Below are 11,050 nucleotides of genomic sequence, written 5' to 3'. Positions count from 1 at the left end.
AGCAGGTCGAGGTTGTGGTGGCCAGGAGCGGCCACTGTACTCCAGTCTGGGCGACAGAGTGAGATTCCAACTCAAAAAAACCAGAAGGTCAACAAGGTATTAGGCCTTCTCTCAAAAACAGAATTTTCCCTAGTAAAGAAAACTGACATTTCTAACAACCCTGCATTCTCAATGTATCCATTGGCAATATAAAGTAAATAAGATAATGATACAGGCCAGGCGCAGTGGCTCAAGTGTGTAATCCCAGCACTTTGGGAGCCCAGGGAGAGGGACTGCCTGAGCCCATGGGTTCGAGAGCAGTTTGGGCAACTTGGTGAGATCACATCTCTACAATAAATCAAAAAACTAGCCAGGTGTGATAGTGCACGCCTGTAGTTCCGGCCATTTGAAAGGCTGAGGCGGCAGGATCACCGGAGCCTAGCAGGTCCATGCTGGGGTGGCATTGAGTGTGTCACGCACTCCAGCCTGGGTGGAGTGATACTCCAACTCAAAAAAAAAAAAAGGATAATGATACAGACAGATCTGGTACTGCAAGAAACAGTGTGCTAAAACAGGATCCCAACTCCCAGGCCACAGACTGGTACTGGTTGGTAGCCTGTTAGGAAATGGGCCACATAGGAGATGAGTGGTAAGCAAGTGAGCAAAGCTTCCTCTGTATTTACAGCTGCTCCCCATCACTTGAATTACTGCTTGAGCTCTGCCTCCTGTCAGAATAAGCTGTGGCATTACATTCTCATAGGAATGCAAAACCTGTTGTGAACTGGGCATGTGAGGGATCTAGGTTGCACGTTCCTTGTAAGAATCTAATGCCCAATGATCTGAGGTGGAGCTGAGGTGGTGATGCTAGTGCTGGGAAGTGGCTGCAAATACAGATTAACATCAGCAGTGAGGTTTGACTGCATACTCCCGCCCCAACTCTACCCTGTCCAAGGAAAATTTGTTTTTCAAGAAATCAGTCCCTGATGCCAAAAAGGTTAGGGTCTGCTGTACTAAAGGGCTTGGTTTTCATAGTTTAAGACTAAAGTTGACTCTAAAGTCTCCTGACAGAGACCATTTCACTCCAAAGCCAAGGAATCTTACTATGTACTGAAGACATCTGCTTTTAAAGGTAAACAAAATAAAGATATGACCACATCCTTTCCTCTGCCAATGAAAAGTTCTGTACCTTTTCCTCCTTTCGTTTTTCCTTATCTCTGTCTTTGTGTTTGTCTTTATGTTTTTCTGAGCTCCCATCTTTATGTTTGGTTTTCTCTTTTTCTTTGTGTTTTTTTTCAGAATCTTTATGTTCACTGTGAAAAATAAGATAAAAAGAGTTAGCCCAGAGTAGTGACCACAAGAGTTCATTTCACAAGATCAACTCACAAGATATTGTAAGGTAACATGTACCATGGAAACTTACATGCTTTAAACAAATAGTCCTGACAGAAGGCTCAAATCAAGGCTCTTGGCTACATTGGACTTTCTTTATCTTGTTTGACGTTTTTATTTTTGCAAAGTAGCAGAGACATTGTCATTCTAGATATACCAGGACATTTTAAAAAAGTGACTAAGAACCTACAACATTCTACCAGCAAAATACTATAATGAAAGCTCCAACTTAAGCATTCATATCTGATGTGAGGTGGTTAAGACCAACTCACCCAAAATGTATTTGGTGACTTGATGCCAGACTCGAGACAGACCATATGTGGAGTCAAACCAGGGTTTTTATGGAGTGCACAGCCCAATACAGTACATTATTTCCTTCTAGTTTTAACTAGGAAAAGCTAGTCACTATAGTAGATAGGGGCTAAATTCTGATTGTTCCTCTCTTCACGATAAGAAAAGGCCTATCTAGAAGCAAGGGCATGGATGTTCTTTGCTAAAGGTTAAAAAGCTTTGTTTTCAAAGAGGCATGCAGTCACACTGGCAGCACTGTAAAACAAAGCACTGTTCCTTTGGAAAACATATTATGACAGTATAAGGCAAAAGTCAATAAAATGTTCATATCTTCCTTTTTACCCTGGAATTCAGCTCCTAAAAATTTATCTCAAGGAAATAGCATTACATATAAAGATGATCCCTTAGTAGCAAAACACAAACAACAAAAATAACAACAAAAAAACCCCCAAGAAACTGAATACAATCCAATGATTAACAAGAGGGGAAACTGTAATATATGAAATTATATAATTATTATGCTATAATTTATGACTACAAATATACATAGAAAATGTTTATGACAGAGATGGAAAAAGGAATATAATAAAATGATCGCGACTATATACAAAAAGGGACTCCAAAACACCAGAATTATCTTTGGGAAGGCAGGCCCCTTGTAGTGAGGGCTTTCCCTGCTAGGTGAGTGTTCTAGGAATCCATTGGCATCAGTGTACCAGTTAGTGTTGTTGTGAGAGGTTGCATTCAACTTCAGTGAAAATTGATTTTTTTTTAGATTCTTTCAACGCGTTTGCCCATTTCTTGATGGGCGATTTAGGAGCACACCTGTCCACAATGCACCGAGTGTTTAGCAGTTTTTGATCAAAAATGGCACAACCATGGCGTCCCACCTCTCTATTCACCCAATCTTGCCTTGACCGACTTTATTGTTTGTTTGTTTCCTTGGATGAAAAAAGTCCTCAAAGGGAAACGTTTTGCTGATTTCGAAGAGCAACAAAAAAATGGAAGAAGCACTAAAAGGCACCAAACTTGACAAGTACAAAAACTGTTTTGAGCAGTGGAAAAAGTGATTCAATAGGTGCAATGGAGGTGACTGAAGTTTAAACATGTAAGAATACACAATTTTTAATAAATAAATTCCAGGTTTTTTTGGATCCCCCATTCCCCATAATAAATACACATGTAAACAAAGACTGAAAAGGCAATAAGCAATAAATCACAAGCTAAGTTTAAGGCAGGAGAACACTATTTTCTTCAATGTACTGGGGCAGAAAGTTAAGGACCCCTGCTCACTGCACTCACCAATGTACAGAAAATTAAAAGAAGACTTTGCCCAGCATTGAACTTACTGGACTATATCTATCTCATGAAGTTTGTTCTAAATGGACATATGTCTATGCAGAAGACCACAAAGGGAGAAACAAATGATGGCATGTAGTTAGGCAGAACAACAGAATCTAGATCAGGAGTCTATCTGCTGTCACATACTCTGTGCACAAAAATGGCTGCAACTTGGAGACCAGCATTTGGGTTACAAATAAGTAAAAACTGAAGAAATCGGCAGGAGGGCAGAGGGACTAATAGAAACAGAACTATAGGTTTAGGAAACATCTGGGTACTGGTATAGATAGAAAAAAAAGGCAATGCCCACTTTCTTTGTTTACATATTCCTCCCTCTATATTGCCTTCATTAGACTGTTACTTGTATGTGCCACACATTTAAATAACAAGTTTCTATATGAGCAAACTTCTTTTTAGCTCATGAGGACAAAGCACTTTGGATGCACATACGTTTCCCCACCATGCTTTTTGTTCTTGGCATCAGTATGACATCACTCTATTTAATACGTTCTCATAATCTGTTTTTACCAAAATGCAACATTGTTAAAAAATTTATCCTGTGTTTGTAAAAAAAGCATTCTTACTACAAGTTCTCATCAACTTCTCCAGCTTTAGAATGAATGGTGATAGCAAAGTTGCTGAGATTGCAACTGATTCTTCAGTTTATACATAAGTAATCGTAGGCACATGGTTTTACTATTACTAGCAAAATGTTTGATTTTACTATACCATTATAAAAGCACTGTAGTTTTGTTTTTAATCATCAACTATAAGACAAATTAATAGTCATCTATACAAGCTTGCCTAAAAGCAAAATATTCAGTAACAACTGCATCCATAATATTGATGGATGAATACAATGCACTTCCTACCCCAACTGTGTATGGAAAAAAGCCAAACCCTACTTTCTCAGCCAGCACTATACATACATTATTTCACTCAATCCTCACAGCATTTCTGTAAGGTAGGCTTTATTATCTATCCCCTAACATCAATTTACAAACAGAACAGACAATGGTTAAAAGACTTATTCAAAGTTACAATGTTAGAAGCAAAGTTGGAATCTGAACTTACTATTTCCATCTCCAAGTTCAGAATACATCTCATATCAATACCATTACATTTCCACTAAATTGATACCCACCACTTAAGGTAGACTAGTGTTAGAGAAAAATTCATGGTGAGACTGAGATTTAATATATTTAAATCATAACTTTATTTTACCATTAAGTGGAAACTTTCTAAAATAGAGACTTTGGATACCTGAAAGGATAAAACCTGGGATCACTTTTTAAGATTTTTTCATTTTGTCTTCCCATGAAACTATAAATGGCTGACACAGAGATCTGAGTTCAAGGACGATCCATCTTTCTTTACATTCTGCTTCCACTTGACTTGTTCCCTTTCTCAGTGAAAGCAATTCTTAGAATATTTGTCTGTTTCAGTAGAAAACTGGCTTTCTGGCCTTTTGACAATCACCTGCATGGGGACCTACAAGTGTACACACAGCCTTATAATTTCTAGCCTTGTTGTTCATTGTCACACCAAACAGAGATCAAGGAAAAGGAATCAACAAATGACAGGGCAATGAGACAGTACCCAGGCCTCTCCAGGAAAGCCAAAAAAGTCTATGACACTTCCTCTACCTGCTAATCAGAGAGAAATCCATACAGGAAACTCGAAGTTCCTGCTAGAGTAATAACCCCTTTTGTAAGTCATAGTTAATCACAAAGACGAGAATAGGATGAAACTATCATCCTGAATTTCCAAAGGAAACCAACTATTCCCTGCTCACAACTGCTTAGACATAAGACAGAAGGTTTGGGTTTTTATACTCGCTGAACTCAGATGATTCAGGGTTAAGTTCAGCTTATGGTACAAGCCATTTCACTGGGGACAGTTAGAAATATGGGTTTATAGAGCCTTATCAGACCTCTGAACACAATGTTATCATCTCTGCTTGTCAGATGCTGTTCCTGTCTGTCTCCAGAAATAGCAGAGTAGTCAGGAGACCCACACTGGCAGGAGTGCTGGCAAATAACAAGCCCCACTGCCAGTGTTTCCTAGGAGTCAACCTGAAGGAAGTAGCAAAGGCACTAGGGGACATAGTCCTATGGCACAGAAGCATGTCCAAGACTGTGCCATGAAAGTCAGAAAAAAGATCTGGCCATTGCAGAAAATGGAGCAAATATGGGGGTTAATCAATCATCACTTAAGATTTTCTAACATGTGCATCTTTCCCCAAAAGACAAGTCTGACTTTCACAGTGGCTTAAAAAGCTGCATTTTTTCCATTGACAGTGAAATGATGGAAATTCTGACCAGTGCAGAAGGGAAGTTCATGTGTTGCCTGCCTGTTCATACTGCCTTATCTTTATACTGATTCTGCTACGTTTCCATATTCAACAGACATAAAATGGGCTTTAAATACAACTGAAGGCTACAATATAGGCCAGCAGTTCAGAGGCTGAAGAACAGCTTATTGAATACTGAAGAAACTTAAGTTGGTCTAAACAAAAATAAAGTAGAAGAAGGGCTTAATATCAACCACAGGAAGCATACCCAAAGATTGGATGAACAAATAAATACATTTTAAGAATAAGTTTAGTTTGGGATACACTGAAGGCCAAGATGTAGACAACACCAAATTTAGAACCTCTGTAATAGTCACAGTTTTAGATGAAACATGAGTTTACCTCATGGGTGAGGAACTCTAAAACATCCAAGTATTGGCTACCTACACAGGCTGACTCTTTGGTTCAGGGTTTGTGTCTGTCTGGGAATAAGATTCCACCACATTAGCAGAGACTGGACAAGCAAAAGACCAAGCTAAAGAGAACAAATGGAAAGATCCAGAGCCACCTTTCCAGAGTATTCATGCCTGTATTATGCTTCAATTAGCTGAATGCCACCAAAGCAAAAAGTAACCCACACTATTTTTTAAATGATGATGACAAAACCTTTTGTCTGTGACTTTCTTCGAAGGCAAGGAGACCACAAAGAAGGCTGAACAGCTGTTCTACAGCACTTAGGCAAGAGGGTGGGAGAAAGGGTAGGAATAAGGAGGATGGCAGAAGGAAGCCAGGAGAAAAAAGTACTTGCCTTCTTCCATGACAAAACACTGACTGTTTAAAACAAACAAAAATCTGTATCTGATTTTCTGTCCTCTGTCACCAAAAGTACTTAACAGATACTTGAATAGTACCAAGTGCCAGGTACTCATCTAAGCACATTTAATACCCATAACAAAACTCTGAAATGAGTATTGTTATCTCCATTGTACAGATGTAGAAACAGAGGCAATAAAAGTTAGGCAACTCACCTGTCACCCAAGGAAAAAAATCTAGTGAGAGAGAAAAAGAATTTAAACTCAGGCACTCTGGCTTGAAGTCATGCACTTGACCACTGTTACTTCCCAAACAAAGCAAAAAAGAAGCACTGTTAGAGCCTCTTTATCTCTGAGAATAGGACTTAGCCACTACTAACCTAGCTACCTGCCCAGTAAGGCAGCAGACCCCTGCAGGCCACATCCAACTGGATTGCATGCCTATGAGAGAGCCAAGAGGGCTTCAAGGCCTTGAAAAGAGGAAAGTCAATGGTCCTTACAAGGAAAGCACACAGTTAAAACTTAAATGCTTGCTAAATTAAAAATTCCAGGGTTAGGCACAGTGGCTCAAGCCTGTAATCCCAGCACTTTGGGAAGCAGAGGCAGGAGGATTGCTTGGGCCTAGGGGTTAGAGACTAGCACCTGGGCACATAGAGAGACCTTGTCTCTACAAAAAAAAAAAAAGAAAAAAAAAAGTTAGCTGGGCATAGTGGCAAGCACCTATAGCCCCATTTACTTGGGAAGCTGAGATGAAAGGATTCCCTGAACCCAGAAGGTCAAGACTGAGATGAGCTGTGATCGTGTCAACACACTCCAGCATAGGTGACAGAGTGAGACCCCATTAAAAAAAAAATCCAAGTAACTTCAAAAGTTGTCTCTGGGAGGAATGCAGCTTCCTGAAAGAGTCAGTTTCCAAGAGGTTTTAAGAAATAAAGGTTTCTTAATACCTATCATCATCACAGATTAGAAAGCCGAACAAAACAAGGGCTCTGGTATTTTACAGCATAGAATTACTGAAAAGTCTAATGACTGGACTCTTAGAAATTATTTCATCTTTTGTTTTCAGGCTAGAGAGGTCAAAAGGATGTGCCCAAAGATGCCAAAATCAATACATATTCTGAACCTCCATTTCTCCCCATCTAAGTTCCTTATTTTTATTAATCACATAAACAGACACCCAGTTACCCAAAATAGTAACTCTGCTTCTTAGACTCATCATGTATTTGGGGCTAAGTTCAATATATCCTTTTCAACCATTTCCAATGGCTTCTTGCTCACTTCAGAACCAATTCCTAGCTTTTTGAAATAGCATTTAATTGTTTAGCTTCAAGCTGCTTTTCCAGGCCTTGCTTTCTAAAACCTACCCTGTGTAGCACAGGCACCCATTTAAATAAATTCCTTCATATGAATATGAAGCATATACTACAATGCCTCCATGTTTTATTCATGCTTTTCTTACTTTTGGAATGCCCCTTTTTCTAACTATCACCTTCCCTTGACAAAATCTTAACTCTATTTCAATGGTTAGCACAAATGCTATATCTAACAATAAATTTTTAAAATAGTATTTATGGCTCATTATAACAGGGCTATATATAACTGAAAATATTGGCCGGGCTTGGTGGCTCAGCCTGTAATCCCAGCACTTTGGGAGGCCGAGGCGAGTGGATTGGCTGAGCCCGCGGGTTCGAGACCAGGCAAGTTGGCGAGACCTCCTCTCTACAATAAAGTAAAAAATAGCCGGGCATGATAGCGCACATCTATAGTTCTGGCTACTCAGAAGGTTGAGGCAGAAGAATCGCTGGAGCCCAGAAGATCAATGCTGGGGTGGGCCGTGAGCGTGCGTGCCGCTGTATTCCAGCCTGGGCGAAGGAGTGAAACTTCAAATCAAAAAAAAAAAAAAAAAGAAAATATCAGGGCTCCAAATTAGATGCTATCAATAACTAACTACTGAATTAGATCTAACTACCAAACTCAACAGCTCCAATTTATCTGCATGACATTCTCCCAGACTTTGTGGCAATCATCATCATCATCAATCTCAATTATTTAGTATATTGCACTTTCCAATGAGTCATCATATGCATAAACAAAACTTGAAAGTTTGACAAGGCAGGTATTGATATCAACACCCGACCAAAACAGAAAATGAGAACCAGAGGAGTGGCTTGGATTAGAACACATAGCTTATAAATGACAGAACTTGGCCTCTTAACTTCTATTTTAATGTTATTTTCAATAGTCACACTGATTTCCATGTAAATGAGTGGTGGTACTCAGTTTCTTATTTCTAAACTACCCAACTTTCTCTACCTATTTTAACCCTTTGTACTCAAATATCCCCTCTGAGGGGACATTAGAAATCTAGCAAACCACTCAGATGTCCCTTCTCAGAGGAACAGAGAGATTGCTGGTGATTATACAGGACACACTTATGCTAGCACAATTTTTTTAAAAAAATATGTTTTCTTGAAGTTTTCCATACAAATTGCATAAAAAAGCAAATAAAGAGATTGACTATATATTGAGGACACACGTTAAAAAAAATACCAGCTGGTGTTGCATAGAAAGAACATGTGTGAAGTACTTTCACAGTGGTACACAGACTAGACAATAAATTACATGTTATTAATGTGGGAGGAAGAAAATGAGAATGCATTGTCTGTTCAAATAGAAAAACACCAGGTAGAAGATATCAAACAAATTACTATTGTGCAGTCAGGTATGGTGGCTCATGCCTGTAATCTCAGCAATTTGGGAGGCAGAGGTGAGAGGACTGCCTGAGTCCAGGGGTTCAAGATCAGCCTGAGAAACTTGGTGAGACCTCATCTCTTAAAAAAAAAAGTAGGTGATCCGTAAGATGTCTCCAAGTATGAAGAGTTAATTGTCCATTACCTCCAGGCAGGTTAATATAAGGTTGTGCAGACAAACGAAGGGCTTTGGCAAACCATTCACAAGGAAAGGAACAAACACATTTTAAAAATTTGATTACTTTCAGAAAAATCTCCTCTAATCTGAGAATTGGATGCTTACTTCAAGTATATATTCCTAAAATCCTACATTCTTTCTGTTCTAATTCAGGTAGGATTTGGAACTGAAGGAGAAGCAAAAGTCAAAAGTATCCTTATTCTCAGCTGTCTTTCACACTGACAGTACAGATTAGCACTGCCAGTATGGCTGGAAAAGTACTTCCCTTGTGATTTCTCAGCAGTAGTTTTCTATCTTCCCTTGCTTTCCACAAATTTGACACTTCAGTCTGACTGCCAGGTTTAAACTTGGCGAGAGATGCACACAGTCAAAAGCTAGGATTTGGAGAAGTCTTATTTCTCATGTGATAGTCTCTTATTTTCAAAAATCAAGCCTCATCCCCCAAATTGCTTTTACTAATATTTGTTTACATCTAGTATTAAAGGAATTTAATGGCTAAGAACGTCTCCCTTAAGAGAATTATCTGGTGAGATTCTACAAGGCCAGTAATTCTTTGGCATTTATAAGAGCACTCCTTTTGTTTCTTTTGAGAGCATCTATCTATCTATCTTTCTATCTATCTATCTATCTATCTATCTATCTATCTATCTATTTTATTTAAACAGTAAGCTTGGCTATACAACTAACTTTTATTAGAAGGGAAATTTTTTCGACTGTAAGAAACAGTGCAGTAGGGAGCCTTGGTCTCTTTAACTCTTTCTGCTATAACACTGCTGTGTGACTGTGGGCACATGACATCAGACTCCTGTCTATACAAAGGAGACCAGATGAAATGATTGTTAATACCTGCTCCCTTATTTTGCACATTGAGGACAATAAAGAGGAAGCCAAATTATTAAGGTGGCATCTCCTGGAAGATGGGTCCCTAGCTCCATTCTGTCTCAGCAGAAAGACTACTCTCCCATTTTGCTGATGCTCCAAATCTGCAATACTGCTACAGCTTAAGAGAGTAAGAGAAGATGCCTCCTGGACTTGAAGTCCTGAGTGTAGCCTGATGGCGAATGATACTGCTATATAGCAGAGAAGGTAGGAACAAACAAACACACGAGAAACACTTGTTTCCTTCTAATAGATGGTCACAAAATTTGCTTGATTAGCAGAGTAGGAATAAATGAAAGCATAGAACATCCTAAATCTTAATTATTATTATTATCCTAATAAGTCAGAGGTGATTAAACAATCCTAAAGGTTTCCTTAATATACTATAGAAGAAAACCAAAGAAACCCAAAACTATTAGAAAAATCAGAATTACTTAAAAAGGGTCACAGTGTGCAAGATTTTACTGGAACATAACCAATACGCTTGCTTTGTTGCAAAGAGGTGCTATGTCAATAGAAGTCAAAACAGGAAGTATTTAAAAGTTAGCTTACAACACATCATCTGGCTAAACTATTAAACTTGCTCACATGTGAATTAGAGACCCAGGCTAGATTTAGTCACATGTAAACAGAAACTCAGGCCAATTTTTCCAATGCCTCTTGGCAAACAGGCTATTTTCCTAAGTATTTTGATTAGAAATGAAGAAAATGTTAAAAGGCACAAACATGCATACAATAAATCCTTGAATTTGTGTAAACTATCATCTTGCAAAAGTATGCTTTTAACAGATTATCTCCTCACATTTGTAATGCAGTTCACAATCAAAGAGCATTTATACCTAATGAATCCCATGGCTCCCCTCTGAAACACGTATCAAAATTAAGATGAGGAAACTGAGTTGAAGGCTAGGTAGTCTAGCCAAGATGACATGAAACCTAAGTGAATGGACCAGGATGAAGACTTCTACCAATATCATATCCATTTTTTTAAAAAAAGAGAGGGGAGGGGAGGGGGTATACCTCATCAATAAGGGTACCTGCAAAAAGAACATTTGCATACCTAACCCTGAATTGTACCCCACGTCTTTAAAATAAAAAATTAAAAAAAGAGAGAGAAGATTTTGGTAAAACAGATTAA

The 11,050-nt window shown here is 38.6% G+C and overlaps 1 protein-coding gene across 2 annotated transcripts in view; it reads right to left on the bottom strand.

The window, feature by feature from the left end:
* The window catches only part of TOP1 (topoisomerase (DNA) I), a 99,549-nt gene that overhangs the window by 49,436 nt on the left and 39,063 nt on the right, over positions 1–11,050 (bottom strand). For both annotated transcript variants that reach the window (XM_008060573.1, XM_008060574.1), the window contains exon 4: positions 1,166–1,289. In XM_008060573.1, coding sequence (XP_008058764.1) covers positions 1,166–1,289 — 124 coding nt within the window. The remainder of the gene's footprint in view (positions 1–1,165; positions 1,290–11,050) is intronic.

This window comes from Carlito syrichta, unplaced genomic scaffold, assembly GCF_000164805.1.
Source record: "Carlito syrichta isolate Samal-C Ts95f unplaced genomic scaffold, Tarsius_syrichta-2.0.1 Scaffold304654, whole genome shotgun sequence".
Classification (NCBI taxonomy): Eukaryota; Metazoa; Chordata; class Mammalia; order Primates; family Tarsiidae; genus Carlito; species Carlito syrichta.
This window is presented reverse-complemented; position numbering and strand designations above follow the sequence as displayed.